Here is a 16493-nt window from a genome sequence, read left to right on the forward strand (position 1 = left end):
GAGGTAAGAAGCAGGACTGAAGACAAGATGGAGATGAGGCATTAGCCTTATATAGGCTTTTCCAGGTGTAAGAACCTCTTTGTCCTTACTGTGGAACATTACAGCAAAATGGAGTCTAGAGTCACATGGGCAAGTCCCTGCATACTTTGCTCAGTTACAAGGCGTATCTGCCTTCTCTTCATGGGTCGATTGTGTAGCTGATGGTCTTAACAGGCCATCAAGCGAACTTATCAGAGCTAACACCAACTTGTCTGCGGTGTCACCCAGAAGCAGAGCACAAATACAAAATACAGACAGTACAGAGCCAATACTTATAACTTCAACTACAAAATGATACAGACAGCATAATCATAACCACCAACCCATAACCTGGTCTTAGCCACCGTATATGACCACCTTTACCTAAGATTTGGTGCCACTACAGGACCTTGGTTGCAAACCATGTTCTACATGGTCCCAGTTTATATCAATAATGTCACACACACACAAACGAGTGAAAGAGTGCGCCTCACTCATCCAATAGGTCAATTTGGCACATCAGCCAGGAGGAAGCAACTCGTGAGCGTTTTCGACCACAAACCCCATCCCTCCAGATTTGCAACCATCCCTGGACCAGTGACAGGGGCATAGGCAGCCAAGTCACTGGAAATAATCAAGGAGGAAGCCAGTGGAAAAAATGAAAGGGGCCATTCTGGTTATCACCTTGGGGTCAGGGGCGTCCTCTGTACCCCCAAACCTTACCTCCCTTTTCACATATTCACACACAAAACAGTGAAAGCATGCACCTCACTCATCCAATAGGTCAATTTGGCACATTAGCCAGGAGGAAGCAAATCGTGAGCGTTTTTGACCACACACCCCATCCCTCCAGATTTGCAACCATCCCTGGACCAGTGACAGGGGCATAGGCAGCCAAGTCATTGGAAATAATCAAGGAGGAAGCCAGTGGAGAAAATGAATGGGGCCACTCTGGTTACCACCTTGGGGTCAGGGGAGTGCTCTGTACCCACAAACGTTACCTCCCTATTCACGTATTCACACTCAAAAAAGTGGAAGTGCGCGCCTCATTCATCCAATAGGTCAATTTGGCACATTAGCCAGGAGGAAGCAAATCGTGAGCATTTTCAACCACAAACCCCATCCCTCCAGATTTGCAACCATCCCTGGACCAGTGACAGGGGCATAGGCAGCCAAGTCACTGGAAATAATCAAGGAGGAAGCCAGTGGAAAAAATGAAAGGGGCCATTCTGGTTATCACCTTGGGGTCAGGGGCGTCCTCTGTACCCCCAAACCTTACCTCCCTTTTCACATATTCACACACAAAACAGTGAAAGCATGCACCTCACTCATCCAATAGGTCAATTTGGCACATTAGCCAGGAGGAAGCAAATCGTGAGCGTTTTCGACCACACACCCCATCCCTCCAGATTTGCAACCATCCCTGGACCAGTGACAGGGGCATAGGCAGCCAAGTCATTGGAAATAATCAAGGAGGAAGCCAGTGGAGAAAATGAATGGGGCCACTCTGGTTACCACCTTGGGGTCAGGGGAGTGCTCTGTACCCACAAACCTTACCTCCCTATTCACGTATTCACACATAAAAAAGTGAAAGAGCACGCCTCAAGCATCCAAAAGATCAGGGTTCAGCAACCTTTCAGAAGAGCTGTGCCAAGTCTTCATTTTGTCTCTCTGATTTAAGGTTTCGCATGGTGCCAGTCAGACATTTTAATATTTTTAGAAGGTCTCTTTTTATGGCTATAATATAGAACTAAACTATTGTTGTATATAAAGTATATAAGTTCTTTAACATGCTTAAAACGCTTCATTTAAAATTAAATTAAAATGCAGAAACCCCCAGAACCCTGCAATAGGTCAATTTGGCACATTAGCCAGGAGGAAGCAGAATGTGAGTGTTTTTGACCACAAACCCCTTCCCTCCTGATTTGCAACCCCATGGATCAGGTGGCAGCAAGTCCTGAGCAGGAGCCCAGATGGTTACGTTGTGCGGCAGAAACTGCAACTAGTTGCAAAACGGGAGGGTTTCGAAATGTGTCGGTACACCTGTGGGGACTGCAAGATGTATCCAGAGGGAGAGTCCAAAAGAGTCCCCCAACGAGTCCAACTATATCAAGCTTTTTCCCCCTATTTATACATTAGTAGTAGAATGACATATCCCTTAAAGAAACCTTGTTAAATAAGCAGTTTCAAACAAGAGGTTCCTTCTGACTATTGATTAACCAGGTGTGCATTTTCCAGAGTCTACAGCTCTGAGACCCCAATAAACATTCCTGCTCTTTTTAAAATGCATGTATCAACAACTTCAACACCAGTCTTATCAGGAAGGACAAGGGGTCAAGCTGCCCTTTCCGTGGCACCCAAAACCCCCTCCCCTCCCCTCCTGCCTTGGTCAAGCTGAGTTTGCTGAATGATCAATTTACAGCTCGCTGACTAGGTTGCTTTTTAACAATAAGCCATAGTGGTTTTAGGCACTTTACTGGTTTGCCAAAGTCTCCCTGTACAAGAGGACCACGCTCACATTTCTGTGTTTTCAGGACTTTTTAGAAAGCATTCTACAGAGTTGAATTTCAGGGTTATTATATGTAAAACCCTGAATGAAAGTCTGAGTATTTTTTATTATTCCCTTTCCATTGCAGAGAAGGTCATACAGTTTATTAGCAAAGAAAACATTGAAAGTAGTGTAAAGCATTATAAATAGTATTTGAAATACTTATGGGTTCCCTTTGAAAACAAGCTAATAGGCAGAAAATCTACCTTTGTGCTTTATACAGACTTCCCCCTTTTGTCATTGTACACAAGGTTTCAACACAAAAATTACACTTCTGTACCATGGCGAGTGCATGTCAGCGCATTGCTCTCTGATCTTATTTTTGAGACATTTTCTTGAGCCTTTTCCCTCACTGCTAAACCTCAAGTGCTTTGTCTTCATTGTGTTGTTACTTCAGAGTAGCTCAAACACCTTTGTTATTGCAAGGTGATAAAAAAATCAGACTTTTTTAGCAGCGAGGAAAAGGCCTATGTCTGTATAATACGGACATAATATATACTGTACACATCTGGCTTCTTCAATTGTTGATAACAACAACAGCTCCTCCTTCTTTTCAAGATTCCTGTGTTGTCACCGAATGCAGCCCCCACAGCAGACGTGTACTTGCTCCTGCAGGGAAAAAGAGCCACTAATGTGACATGGCTGTGATAAGATGATTTATTTACAACATTTCCCCCCCTTGAGACCTGATTGGCTCAGCTATTGTGACCTGCCAGATGGATTGCCCACAACAAAAACTGTCTATGCAAACACACGCACCAAAAGAAAAGCATGTCTAGTAACTGCCACACCCTACGTCTTGATGTTTCTGGGGGTACTGATAGTCCTGCACTCTGCCCATGTGCAGACACACAACATCACAGAGTTATACGTGAGTTGAATACATCTTTCCTGCAGCCTATCAGACTGTGTCCTCACACCTTTGGGCAGCGGTCCCCAGACTTTTGATGGTTACTCTCCCCTTACCCCTGTGGGACCCCTCCCTCTCAGCCACCCTGAGCCCGGCCCACACCCACCCACCCAGGTGCTGGGACTGGAACTGGTGCGGGGAACGGGGGCACTGACGCGCTCAGGGGCAGGGCGCGGCTGCCGCACCAGGCGAGATTCACAAGACCGGGGCTTTCAGCTGGGACGAGGGGGGGAGGGGGAGTGAAGCGCAGTCGCTCTGCGCACGCTCAGTACAACCCAAGCCGAACACTCCTTCAAGGAGACGTTTCCACACCGCACCGGCGGGGTGAGACCGCCTCGGGGGTTCCGGGCCCAGCTCATGTTTCCGGGGGGGGCTGACTCATGGTGCCCAGGGCTGACGCTATTTCCACCCACCGCTTGGCGTCACGTCCGTTTCCCCTCCCCCCCCCCTCCCGTGCGGCGGCGCTCGCTGACGAACTACAATTCCCAGGAGCAGGGCGGGACCCCAGGACTCGCTTTCCCAGCGTGCCCCGCGGCGGGGGTCTGGGTAGTAGTGCGCATGCGTCCTAGCCACCGCCGAGCGAGGGCCCCGGTTTGACCTAGAGCTGCAGGAGACAATGGCGGCGGCCGCGGGGCTCCCGGGGAAGGTGACCGACAGCGGAGCCGGGCTCGCGGGGACCCGAGCGGGAAGGGGCCGGGCCTCACCGCCCCGGGGTCCGTGGGCTCCTCGGCCGGGCCCGGCGGTCGCTCCCTTCCCCCCCCCCCGCCCGCGTGCGGGTCCGGGGGGGGCGCGGGGCGCCCGGACTCCTGGGTTCTCTCCTGGCTGGGGCGCCCGGGGGGGGGGGGGGGACTCGGGGCCGGCCTGTGGCCGCGGGGCTCGCTCGGGCTCGGGGGTGGGGGGCGCCCGGCGAGCCCGTGGCCCAAGCGATGGTGGGACGCGCCGGCTCGCGGGTGTCTTTCCTCCTGACTCACTTCCTTGTTGAGGGAAATTAAATGTCGCCCCCCCCCCCCCCCCGCTTGTCTTCCAGCTGCGCTTCTTCAGCACCTCCCTCGCCAGGCCCGCCTCCCAGCTGGTGAAGGTAGGGCCGCTTACGAGTGTGTGATCGCGCAGGGAGTTCCCCGGGGCAATTCCAACTGGCCTATGTTGGCTATTTGTCACCTACTGTTATGCCCGGGCTTTGCTGTTGCTGGTTGAAGAAGTTATCGCACCTTCCTACGAAGTGTCCTTAACTTGGTTTCACAGGAGGCACAAATGCGGCATTGTTGGTTCAGTGTGTACTAGTTTGGCTGTGTCTCTGCCTCATTTACCTGAAAAACCAGGGATTTGGAGCCATCACATTTTTTAATTGCTCCCTTACGGCTCCGCTCCAGCTCCACACAAAAACCTACAGGTCTGTGCTCCAGGTCCCGGCTCTGCTCCAAAGCCCTGTGAAAAACTATGCTGCAGTTAATTGAGACATCTCTCTTGGAACACATTGAAGCTCCTTGATTACTTGTTTGCAAATGTAATTCTATTTAATTGGAATGTCTATAGGTTACTTACCCCTGGTCTACACTGGGGGGGAATCAATCCAGAGCTGCCTGGGGGGAGGGGCAAGTGGGGCAATTTGCCCCGGGCCCCGCAGGGGCCCCCACGAGATTAGAGTATTCTATAGCATTGCAACTTTTTTTTATGGAAGGGGCCCCTGAAATTGCTTTGCTCCAGGCCCCCTGAATCCTCTGGGCGGCCCTGAATCAATCTAAGTTACACAACTTCAGCTACGTGAATAACATAGCTGAAGTTGATGTACTTAGATCTACTCACCACGGTGTCTTCACTGCAGTGAGTCGACAGCAGATGTTCCCCATCGACTCCACCTGCACCTCTCGCTCCAGTAGTGTACCGAAATCGACAGGGAGCACTCAGCTGTCAATTTATCATGTCTAGACTAGACACAATAAATCGACCCCTGCTGGATCAATCGTTGCCCGCTGGGATAGCTCAGTGGTTTGAGCATTGGCTTCTTAAACCCAGGGTTGTGAGTTCAATCCTTGAGGGGGCCATTTAGGAACTGGGGTAAAAAATCTGTCTGGGGATTGGTCCTGCTTTGAGCAGGGGGTTGGACTAGATGACTTTCTGAGGTCCCTTAACCCTGGTATTCTATGTTCCAGCAGATAATGTAGACAAGCCCTGTTAGTGATGCTAATGTGTTATTTTCAAGCTGGTTATTTTTGTTTCAGTTCCTCTTATAGTTCTGATGTGTGGGAGAATGCCTGAAATATCTTACCACGTGCCAGTTCTTGGCTATTCATTTTTGTTTGTTACCTGTACAGTTAGCTTGCATGAATCTCACCTGCCCTATCTTTTGGCATGGGGTATGACAACCGATCCTTTTTCTCAGTGTAGATTGTGCTGCCTCCTTAATCCTGTGGGGTCTGTCCAGTACCAGGACAGTTTCGCTGCATCTCTGTAGCTTCCAGTGTAGCAGCAGTAGTAGAAATAAGTCTCTTCTATCAAAACAGGAATTCCCTTTAAAGGTGGTAAAAGCTTTTTACCAGGGCTTCCTGCTTAAAGTGATTTGAGTGAAAACAAGACTGCTGCAACCTTTTTAACATTAACTAATTCATACTGTTTTAAATATGAGAAGTTCAATGGGAAGTTAAACTTTTTGATTATACCAAAGGCATCCCAAAGAGCTATTGAGAAAACAGATAAATATTTTATCTACAAGGGGTCAAGATTTTTTCAAGTGACTAATGATTTTTGTGTGACTATCTTAACATGCATTAACAGGCCCGAACTCTGACAGTAGGTGTTCACTAGTTTCCGAAAATCAAACCCCTTCAAGGTATTTCAGGATGGGCACCCAAAATTACTAATCTCTTGAAAATCCTGGTTTAGTGCAGTGGCATAATTAGCAGCTGTCACACACTATCTGTTGTCAGACCCAGGCAAACTGCTATTGACTTTGATGGGAGTTTAGTTGACCTTTCCACTAAAATTGGGCAGAAAGGCAGCCGGTTCTGGCCAACGGGAACAAAAGACGGAAGAGAGAGGGCCTAGGTGTTCTGTTTGCTTGGGACCAAAGAAGGAGGACAGAGGAGGGACTGTGATATAGGGTGGTTGGCTGGAAGGAGATATCTTCTGGACTTGGGTCAAAGAGCAGCCTGAGCCACCTGGTTGCATGGTGCTAAGACTTTCTAGGCTTGAGGGCCCTGAGAACTGCCTGTGCTGTACTCAGATACACAGTAAACCCTTCCGTTTTATGCTGAGAGTCACTGTGGGGTGGCATTGCTCCATCTGGGTGTGGAGGCCTCGTGGGTCCAGTGTGAGTGGACTCCCTGAGGGGGCTCACGAGAAAGAAGGCTCAGAGGTACGGTGCCAGGGGGCCTAACCCCAGAGAATGAGTGCAGCCCTCCATAGCCTTTTGTTTAATTTCATCCAAAAAGCACAGAGAGCTAAGTCACTCATATCACCTATTCTATGAATAGTTCTCCCCCCCCACCCAGTAAATAAATAAATAAATAAAAAGCATCTAGGCAACTGGGCTTTTAAAAGCTCTTATTTTTGTGTGTTTGTATTTGTGGTAGGTCAAAACCTTTAAGGGTAGGCTGTCTTTCAAGAGGAAAGTCATGCATCTCCTGATGTTAAACCTGCTTGGAGTTAGTAACTGTCTGAAGCATTAGGAGTCACTAATTTGACTTCTCTGTTTTTCAAGCCTCCAATCCAGGTTTATGGACTAGAAGGTCGCTATGCTACTGCTCTCTACTCTGCTGCTTCTAAGCAGAAAAAACTGGACCAGGTCGAAAAGGAGCTTAGTCGAGTATTGGTGAGTAGGTCTTGTACAGTTACTTCTCTAAACAATTTAAAATTAAGCTCTAAATTAAGTGTTGTGGAAATGGCTTTTCTTATACTGTTTTCCCCCCTTTTTCAGTTATGGAGGAGGAATTTCTCAGTCTTTAGCAAATCCTAAACATTGCACATTTAAAAACATCACATTTTTATATAGAATATATCAGGGGTCGGCAACCTTTCAGAAGTTCTGTGCCGAATCTTCATTTATTCACTCTAATTTATGGTTTTGCGTGCCAGTAATGCATTTTAACCTTTTGAGAAGGTCTCTTTCTATAAGTCAATATATAACTAAACAATTGTTATATGTAAAGTAAATAAGGTTTCAAAATGTTTCAGAAGCTTCATTTAAAATTAAATTAAAATGTAGAGCCCCCCGAACTGGTGGCCAGGACCCAGGCAGCGTGAGTGCCACTGAAAATCAGCTCACGTGCCGCCTTCGGCACACGTGCCATAGGTTGCCTACCCCTGGAATAAATGATTAGTATTAAACGCATGCAGTTGCTTTTCTGGTCTAGTTCTCAGTGCTGACCCTTGCCTTAATAGAAAATGTGAAGAGTTGTGTTTGAAAGAGGATTATGTTAATGCAAACCTTTTTAGCTTGTGCCAGCAATGTCCATACAAGACAGCTAGAGCACAACATTTAGGTGTGTTCTGCAATTCACACCCCCAGAGTCCACACTGTGGGGCAATGTAGATATAGCCTTTGTGGTTTTTTTAATCTACACTTTCACATTTGCATAGTTTGGCTATCTTCACTTGCTGGCTTTTTAGTTCCTGGGGGCAGGTCTACACTAAAAACACTGCAGCTGTGCCACTGTAGTGCTTTAATGAAGACACTCTCCACTGATGGAAGAGAGAGCTCTCCCATCGGTATAATTAATCCACCTCTACATGAGGCGGTAGCTATGTTGGTGGGGAAAAGCTCTCCTGATGACATAGTGCTGTCTACACAAGCACTTAAATCAGTATAATGTTGCTCAGAGGTGTGGATTATTCACACCTCTGAGCAACATAATTATATTGCAGTATTTCTGTAGTGTAGACTTGCCTGGGGATTTTTCATCATACTCTTCTATGCTTTGGCCATGGGAGATTTTCTCCTTGTATATCCAGCTCAGTAAGTCAGGAAAGAGTTATAAGAAGCTTATTAGACGTTTGTAGACGTTTCTAATCTGCTTTGAAACTTTTCATGTTCCTCTTCATTTAGTTAATGCAAACCTGTGCATTTTCCAAGGATATGTGTAAAAATGGGTGCATCAGGTTTTCTATTGGTTATCATGTTACCTATGTTTTATCTTTTTTTAGACCCTTCTGAAGGACCCCAAATTGTCTAATGTTGTCGTGAATCCTCATATAAAGAGTGTAATTAAACAAAAAACCATAAATGATGCTTTAGTAAAAGAGAAACTGTCTCCGATCACGATCAACTTAATGAGTAAGTCATTGATATAAGTATAGTCTGAGCATTACGCTAGCAAATATTAATTTTTCATGACCAAACCTACTTTCATTGTCTTAGACACTTAAGACATTATGTAAAATGAAACCATTGAAGCATTTTGGTATTTGCTGTGGTTTGCTCTTTTGCATTCTTAACTCAGATTGTATTGGATATTTTTTTTGTATGTAACTTGTTTTAAACATTGCAACGTCTCTTTTTCCAGAATTGCTTGCTGAAAATGGTCGCTTGAAACAGACTCCAGATGTAATTTCTGCTTTTGGAAAGATCATGAGTGCATACCGTGGAGAAGTGCTCTGCTCAATCACCACTGCGAATGTAAGTTAGAAACATAAGTTCTGCGGGGCTGGGCTTAATTGATGGTGGCTGCAAACGTTTTTGCTTAATTGCTGTAGGCAGCCTGAGCAGGTTGAGCTTGGCTAGGCTTGAGAAATGAGCAGCACTGCATGTTCACCACCGCACCTGAATGAAAGTTACTTGTACACAGGCTTTCAGATCCCCAGCAACCATTGACCAGAAAACAAAACTGTTGTGCACTTTTTTCCTTAACTGACTTTAGTTGTTTCCCAGCGCTTACATAATTAACCATGAGCAGTATTGGGGACCAATGGTTGAGGAAAACCACAGGAGAAATTTCTCAGAAATGGTAGGAAGACCTGCTCCTTTTGCTCTTGGTCTGTGGGAAATGGAAGTGGGAGGCTGCTCAAGTTTTGAGCCTCAGGTTGGAGAGCCAATGGCGCTTGCATTTTTACCTACAGGTCACTAGCTCGTCTGATGGGCAGTAACTAAATACTTCTAGTCTTGTCAGAGTTTTGGTTCCTCCTAGGTTGCCAGCCAATGACTTTTCCTAGTAAATCTCTGAAAATCTAGGACTGGGCTATAATTAACTTCCTAGCCAGGCTAAATAATTCAGTGCTTCCATTTCTTGTTTACAAAGCACACACAGCTCTCTGTATCCACAACTTCAGACATTAACATTGTTGTGAGCTGAAAGAACAGCCTAGTTAAGTGTTCCCCAAACTGTGTTCCGCGGAACACTGGTGTTCCACACAATGTGAATAGGTGTTCCGTGAAAGAATCATAATTAGAAAAAAGAGTCTACAGTTTTTTTAATTTTAAATTTTGCATATTTGAAACATAGTTTACAACTTTTTTTTTTTGAATGAGTATAGAATCATAGAATCATAGAATTCAAGATCAGAAGGGACCATTATGATCATCTAGTCTGACCTCCTGCTAGATGCAGGCCACATAAGCCGATCCACCCACTTGCAAGCGACCCCCCCCCCCCATGCTCGGAGAAGGGGAAAAACCTCCAGGGCCACTGCCAATCTTCCCTGGAGGAAAATTCCTTCCGACCCCAAATATGGCGGTCAGCTGAACGCAAGACTCTCCAGCCATACCCTCTGGAAAAAGGTTATATCATATCACTGACTCATTGTACTATTTACCAGTGTGGCACTTAATTGACCTATTGACTAAGCCCGTTATCCTATCATACCATCTCCTCCATAAACTTATCTAGCTTAATCTTAAAGTCATGGAGGTCCTACTGTTTCTGTTCCAGTATTGCACTCCTGATGGTTAGAAACCCTAATTTCAAGCCTGAATTTCCTGACTGACAATTTATATCCGTTGTCCTCGTGTCCACATTAGCACTGAGCTGAAATAATTCCTCTCCTTCCCTGGTATTTATCCTCTGATATATTTAAAGAGTGCAATCATATCTCCTCTTATCCTTCTTTTGGTTAAGGAAAACAAACCGAGCTCCTCAAGTCTCCTTTCATACGTCAGGCCTTCCATTCCTTGGATCATTCTAGTGGCCCTTCTTTGTACCAGTTTGAATTCATCCTTCTTAAACATGGGAGACCAAAACTGCACACAATACTCCAAATGAGGTCTCTTATATAACGGGACTAGCACCTCCTTATCCCTACTAGAAATACCTCGCCTAATGCATCCCAAGACCGCATTAGCTTTTCCACATCACATTGCCTACTCATAGTCATCCTACGATCAACCAGGACTCCTAGGTCCTTCTCCTCCTCCGTTACTTCCAACTGGTGCGTCCCAGCTTATAACTAAAATTCTTGTTAGTCATCCCTAAATGCATAACCTTACACTTCTCACTATTGAATTTCATCCTGTTACTAATACTCCAGTTTACAAGGTCATCCAAATCTCGATCCTTTTCCAAATTGGCAATACCTCCCAACTTGGTGTCATCCGCAAACTTTATCAGCCCACTCCTACTCTTGGTTCCCAGGTCAGCAATAAATAGATTGAATAAATCCGACCTGACAGTTCCCCCTTCAATACTACCCTCTGAAGTCTCCCCTTTAACCAGCTCCTTATCCACCTCTGGATTTTCATTTCGATCCCCATCTTTTCCAATTTAACCAGTAATTCTTCATATCAAACGCCTTACTGAAATCCAGATATATTAGATCCTTGTCTAAAAATCTGTTACTTTCTCAAAGAAGGAGATCAGGTTGGTGATCTACCTTTGTAAATCCATGCTGTAATCTATCCCAGTTGCCCTCTGCCTCATGCCCGGAACCACTCTCTCTTTTAAGATTTTTCCATGACTTTGCATACTACAGATGTTAAACTAACAGGCCTGTAGTTTCCTTGAATATAGGAACTACATTAGCTAATCTCCAGTCAAATTTAGAGACTTATTAAAAATTATTAATATTCTAGGATGAAGATTATCCGGTTGTTCAAGTTTGGCTTCTACCTCAGATACCGTAATGTCTACCCCATATCTTCATTCCCATCGGTGCCTCTATCACTATTCCTTAGCCCTTCATTAGCCTCATTAAAGACCGAGGCAAATCAGATATTGTGCCATTCCAAGATTATCCCTAATCTCTTAAATTTTACTTCTTCTTTCTTGGTTTTCTTCCTATTTATATGGCTAAAAGGTCCATCTCCACGCCTTTCTCACTGCTTCCACACCCCTCTGACCTCAATAAGCTCATCCAGCTCGGTATAATTTAGCATAAAACTCTTTCTGGTTATTGATAGATCTCGTATTGAATATCATGGTGTAAAGAGAACGTGTCACGCAAGCATGTTGACGTCTACCCCTTTCGGGCACGTTTCAGTTAGTGATGTCGTACCCCTTCCGCTCAAGGCTGCGCGAACTGCAGTGGTATGCACACACCATTCTCTTTACGCCATGTTGAATACAACATTCACTCAACATGTTCAAACCTGTGGATCTTTACCATGTGTGCGATAAACACAACTAAACTAGCTTCACTCAAAACAATATAAATATTTGTGACAAACAAAATTTGACAAATCAGTATTTCTAAATATTGTTACTAAACCTAATCACCATGGATTTGTGGCTAAAAGAAGGAACTTTGAAACAAAAAGCAAGTTCTTCTGGTACACCAATGTGGCCGAAATAAACGAGCAAAATATTGTGACACTTCAAAGTGAGGATGAACTGTCACAGTCTTTTGCTGCCGAAAAATGTTAGTACTAGTGAGTTATCCAAGGTGAAAGAATTTCCACCGAAGTAGATCAAAAAACAAGAAGCAGGTGTTAAAAGACCGAAATGAAAGTTTTTTGTCTTTCGGTTTTACGTGTGTTGGAAATAAAGATGTTCCTGATGCGCAGTGCGTCGTGTGCAACAAAATACTAGCAAAGAGTTAATTGGCTCCTGCTAAACTTCATAGGCATGTGGAAACCAAGCATGCTGAATACAAAGATATACGTTTTTTCAAGAGGAAGCGTGACTCACTTGGAAATTGTAAACGTTCGATGATTAAAATTGCTAAAACAGACAACAGAAGCATCTTATCGAGTAAGTTATGGTATAGCACTTGCCGGAGAAGCTCACACTATTGGAAAACCACTTATCAAGCCTTGCGCGAAAGATATTGTAATGTGCATGTTGAGTGAGCAGTCTGGTAAAGAAATTGATGCTGTACAGTTAATACAGATAATACTGTTGCACGCCATATTGAAGATCTTGCCGATGACATAGAAAAAGAGCTAGTTTGCCGACTGAAAATTTGCCATGAGTATTCATTGCAGCTAGATGAGTCCACTGACATTTCAGGACTTGCTGTGCTACTAGTATTTGTCCGATATAGATTTAATAATATTATTGAAGAGGACCCGCTCTTATGTGAATCTCTGCAAAGCAACACAACTGGAGAAGAAATATGCAACTGCATCAACAATTTTATCAAAGCATGAAATTAGTTGGGGAAAATGTATTGATGGTATGTACTGACGGTGCTCGGGCAATGATTGGGAAGATGAAGGGAGCTGTAATGTGAATCATAAGTGTGGCACCAAAAAGCACTAAGAGCCATTGTGTTCTACACAGACAAGCACTTGCAGTTAAAAAAAAAAAAAAAATACCAGCATATCTGAAAATTGTACTCAATGAAGCAGTACAAATTATCAATTTTGGCAGGTCTTGACCACTTCAATCCAGGTTATTTAAAATTTTGTGCGCTGCTTTTACATTTGGAAGTGAAGTGGCTATCCAGAGGAAAAGTGCTTGTGAGGCTTTTTGAGCTCCATCGTGAGCTATTGGCATTCTTCAGGTAATTCAGGATGAAAATTTAATGACTGACAAATTCCTCATGGCTAATGAGACTTGCGTATCTTGCAGATATTTTTGCAAAATTAAATGAAATTAATCTGTCGCTGCAAGGGAAAGAATGACTATTTTTATTACAATGGATAAAATTTCGTCGTCAAAAAAGAGACTGGAATTCTGGGCATCTTCTGTAGAACAGAATAACTTCAACTGCTTCCCTACAGTATATGAATTTCTGACTGAAATAAATTCTACAGTCCATGAAGAAGTTTCAAGCACCTTTTTACAGCACTTACGTGACTTGCAGGCCTCTATTAGAATATTTTCCTACAACTACTGATAATGCTTGGGTTAGAAATCCGTTTGTAATTACAGCCAAGCCAGTTGGTTTTACTGTGCACAATTATGAAAGCCTAATTGACTTAATTTCTGACTCTGATTTGAAACAAAAGTTTAAGGATCTTCCGCTGAATAATTTTTGGAGCAGCCTAATAGAAGAGTACCCTAATGTGGCTAAACGTGCTGTTCGAGTGCTCCTTCCTGTTGCTATCACTTATTTGTGTGTGACGGGATTTTCGTATTATACTGCAACAGAAACCAAATATAGGAATAGACTTGATGCTGCGCCTGACAGGAGGATTCAACTTTCCAGCATTATTCCTAATATTAAGCGAATTTGTGATAGAAAAACGCAGAAACACCAATCCCATTAAATCCAAATTTGTATTTGTTTATAAAAATAGATTTTCCTAGTAAAAAATCTAATTTGTTTGGTGTTTGTGTATATAAAGCAGCGTTTTTTAAGTAGAACACTTTTTAATTTTGACTCTTGCACTACTTTATATGTGCTTTCCAGTTAGAAATTGTTAGTTCAAGTTATTTTAAATTTGTATTTTTGCTTTGTTTTATAAACTATATTTGAGCATAAATAACGCAATTTATTTGAAAACCAAACTACTACAAAATAATATTATAAGTGTTCCGTAATAGGCTAAAAAGTGTTCCGTGGCCAAAAAAGTTTGGGAAACGCTGACCTAGTTAATGACTTACTGGACACGTGAAAAGGCTTGCATGTGTGTTTGGGTGAACAAGTTCTCGTCTGTGCTCTTAAGCTTCCTTGGCTAAAATTACCACTCTTGTGCCCATACCTGCTCTTTTATGGCTTTTAAAGACACTGTCACGATTTTTTTTTTTTCAATAACTTACCAGCAAAACAGCTAGAATCTAGAACTGTTGATGTTCTCTGCAAAATCTGCTCTGATTCCACTGTGGTCCCATCTCCATAGTAGCTGAATGGCTTACAAACATTCCTGACTGTATCCTTTCTATATCCTTGTGAGGTAGGAAGGTATCCTCTCCATTTTGTAGATGGGGAACTGAGGTGACTGCCTAAGGTCATACAGGAAACCTGTGGCAAAGCTGAGAATTACAATCCAGAGAATAGAGTCCCAGTTGCGTAATTTAACCATCTTTTCTATCTTCAATCTTTATTACATGTTTGCAGCAGAAAATAAACCTTCCCTGTATAACCTAGGCACAGCTGTCTTGCTGATCGAAAACAGTCTTCGTCAAAATGGAGTGTTGGCATATGGAGTTTTGACATATTCCTAAATGATATAACCTCTATACATGTAATTAAGTAGAACTAAAACTAACCTGTCCAAAGCACACCAAACAAATGCTACTTTTTATGCTCTCCCACATTCACTGTGTATTACCCAAATTGTCGCTCATTGCTCTTTCTTCCTTTAGTCCCTCCTCCAGTTTGTGTATTTAAGCTTGGGAATAGAAAATTCAGGTATTTTTTGCACATTTGATATTTAAATACAGCCCTTCATTTTCTGTAGTTTTTTATTTTGATTTTTTTTATTTCCCCTCCTCCATCCCCTCCTACCCAAGCCCTTGGATGAGGCCAGCCTCACTGAATTAAAAACAGCTTTGAGTGGCTTCTTGGCTAAAGGAGAAGTCTTGAAATTGGAGACCAAGGTAAGGACTAATGGCTTGTGAATAAATTCCATAAAGTGAAGCAATTTCTGTAACCAACAGGCAGATCCGAGGTACAGACTCCATTGAAAGATCTATTGTAAATATTTTTTATGCATTAGTTTTTCTTGGTCTAGTAAAATTTGATATACATATTAAATTCTGCTTTTGATTATAAATGCAGTGGCATTTTTAATAACTACTAAACTTACATCATAGTAACTGCAAGAACAAGATTACTATTAGGCAAACTTTTTCATTGCTGCATAGAAAAGATTGACAATTGAATATTTGGCCAATGGATTTTCATTTAATAGATGTGTGTAACTTTTTTTCTTCTTCCTAGACTGATCCATCAATCCTGGGTGGAATGATTGTCAGCATTGGGGATAAGTATGCTGACATGTCAACAAAATCCAAGATTCAGAAACTGACCAAAATCATGAGAGATACCGTGTAACATCTTATCTAACTGTTTTTCACAGTGAAACCTGTCAATCTATTATATGGAAACAATAAAATATTTCTCCTTCGATAGGCTGTAGTGTTTATTTAGAGCAGGGGTAGGCAACCTATGGCACGGGTGCTGAAGGCGGCACACGAGCTGATTTTCAGTGGCACTCACACTGCCCGGGTCCTGGCCACCGGTCCGGGGGGCTCTGCATTTTATTTAATTTTAAATGAAGCTTCTTAAACATTTTAAAAACCTTATTTACTTTACATACAACAATAGTTTAGTTATTATAGACTTATAGAGAGACCTAAGAACGTTAAAATGTATTACTGGCATGCGAAATCTTAGAGTGAATGAATGAAGACTCGGCACACCACTTCTGAAAGGTTGCCAACCCCTGATTTAGACTAAGGTGATTAACCCTGAAATGCAACATTAGCTGCAGTAACCTCTCCAAAGTTAGGTGAAGAGCTTCAATTACAGAGCCCTATTTAGCCATCCTGTAACTCTTGGTTTGGAAAATGGGCTTGACCTGAATCTAGCTATGTAACTCTGAAGGCAATGGAGAACGTTTTCTGTCAAAGTAGACAAATTGGTCAAACGGTTGAGTTGCACTACATTAGTTATTGTTCCTGTCTTCTAATCCAGGAACAGCATTCATAGAGGGCACTACAAAGATAAGTGCTCTATAAATGCCAACAGATTACGTTTGCTGTT

The 16493-nt window shown here is 43.2% G+C and overlaps 1 protein-coding gene and 1 pseudogene across 1 annotated transcript; both read left to right on the forward strand.

The window, feature by feature from the left end:
- The first annotated feature begins 3930 nt into the window (after positions 1–3930).
- ATP5PO (ATP synthase peripheral stalk subunit OSCP) lies at positions 3931–15857 on the forward strand. The gene is made up of 7 exons (XM_039519885.1): positions 3931–4122; positions 4504–4554; positions 7174–7284; positions 8616–8745; positions 8975–9087; positions 15239–15325; positions 15669–15857. The coding sequence occupies exons 1-7, from the start codon at positions 4093–4095 to the stop codon at positions 15780–15782; spliced, it is 636 nt and encodes a 211-aa protein (XP_039375819.1). The 5' UTR covers positions 3931–4092; the 3' UTR covers positions 15783–15857.
- On the forward strand, positions 11768–15232 carry LOC120395451 (annotated as a pseudogene).
- Positions 15858–16493: the final 636 nt, after the last annotated feature.

This window comes from Mauremys reevesii, linkage group 1 (genome assembly GCF_016161935.1).
Source record: "Mauremys reevesii isolate NIE-2019 linkage group 1, ASM1616193v1, whole genome shotgun sequence".
In the NCBI taxonomy this organism is placed as follows: Eukaryota; Metazoa; Chordata; order Testudines; family Geoemydidae; genus Mauremys; species Mauremys reevesii.

Bases quoted from the DNA above. Each gene is read 5' to 3' on its own strand.
- ATP5PO (XM_039519885.1), top strand. From the start codon at position 4,093: ATGGCGGCGGCCGCGGGGCTCCCGGGGAAG. The intron at 4,123-4,503 runs GTGACCGACAGC...CTTGTCTTCCAG, and splicing joins CCGCGGGGCTCCCGGGGAAG to CTGCGCTTCTTCAGCACCTC. The intron at 7,285-8,615 runs GTGAGTAGGTCT...ATCTTTTTTTAG, and splicing joins AGGAGCTTAGTCGAGTATTG to ACCCTTCTGAAGGACCCCAA.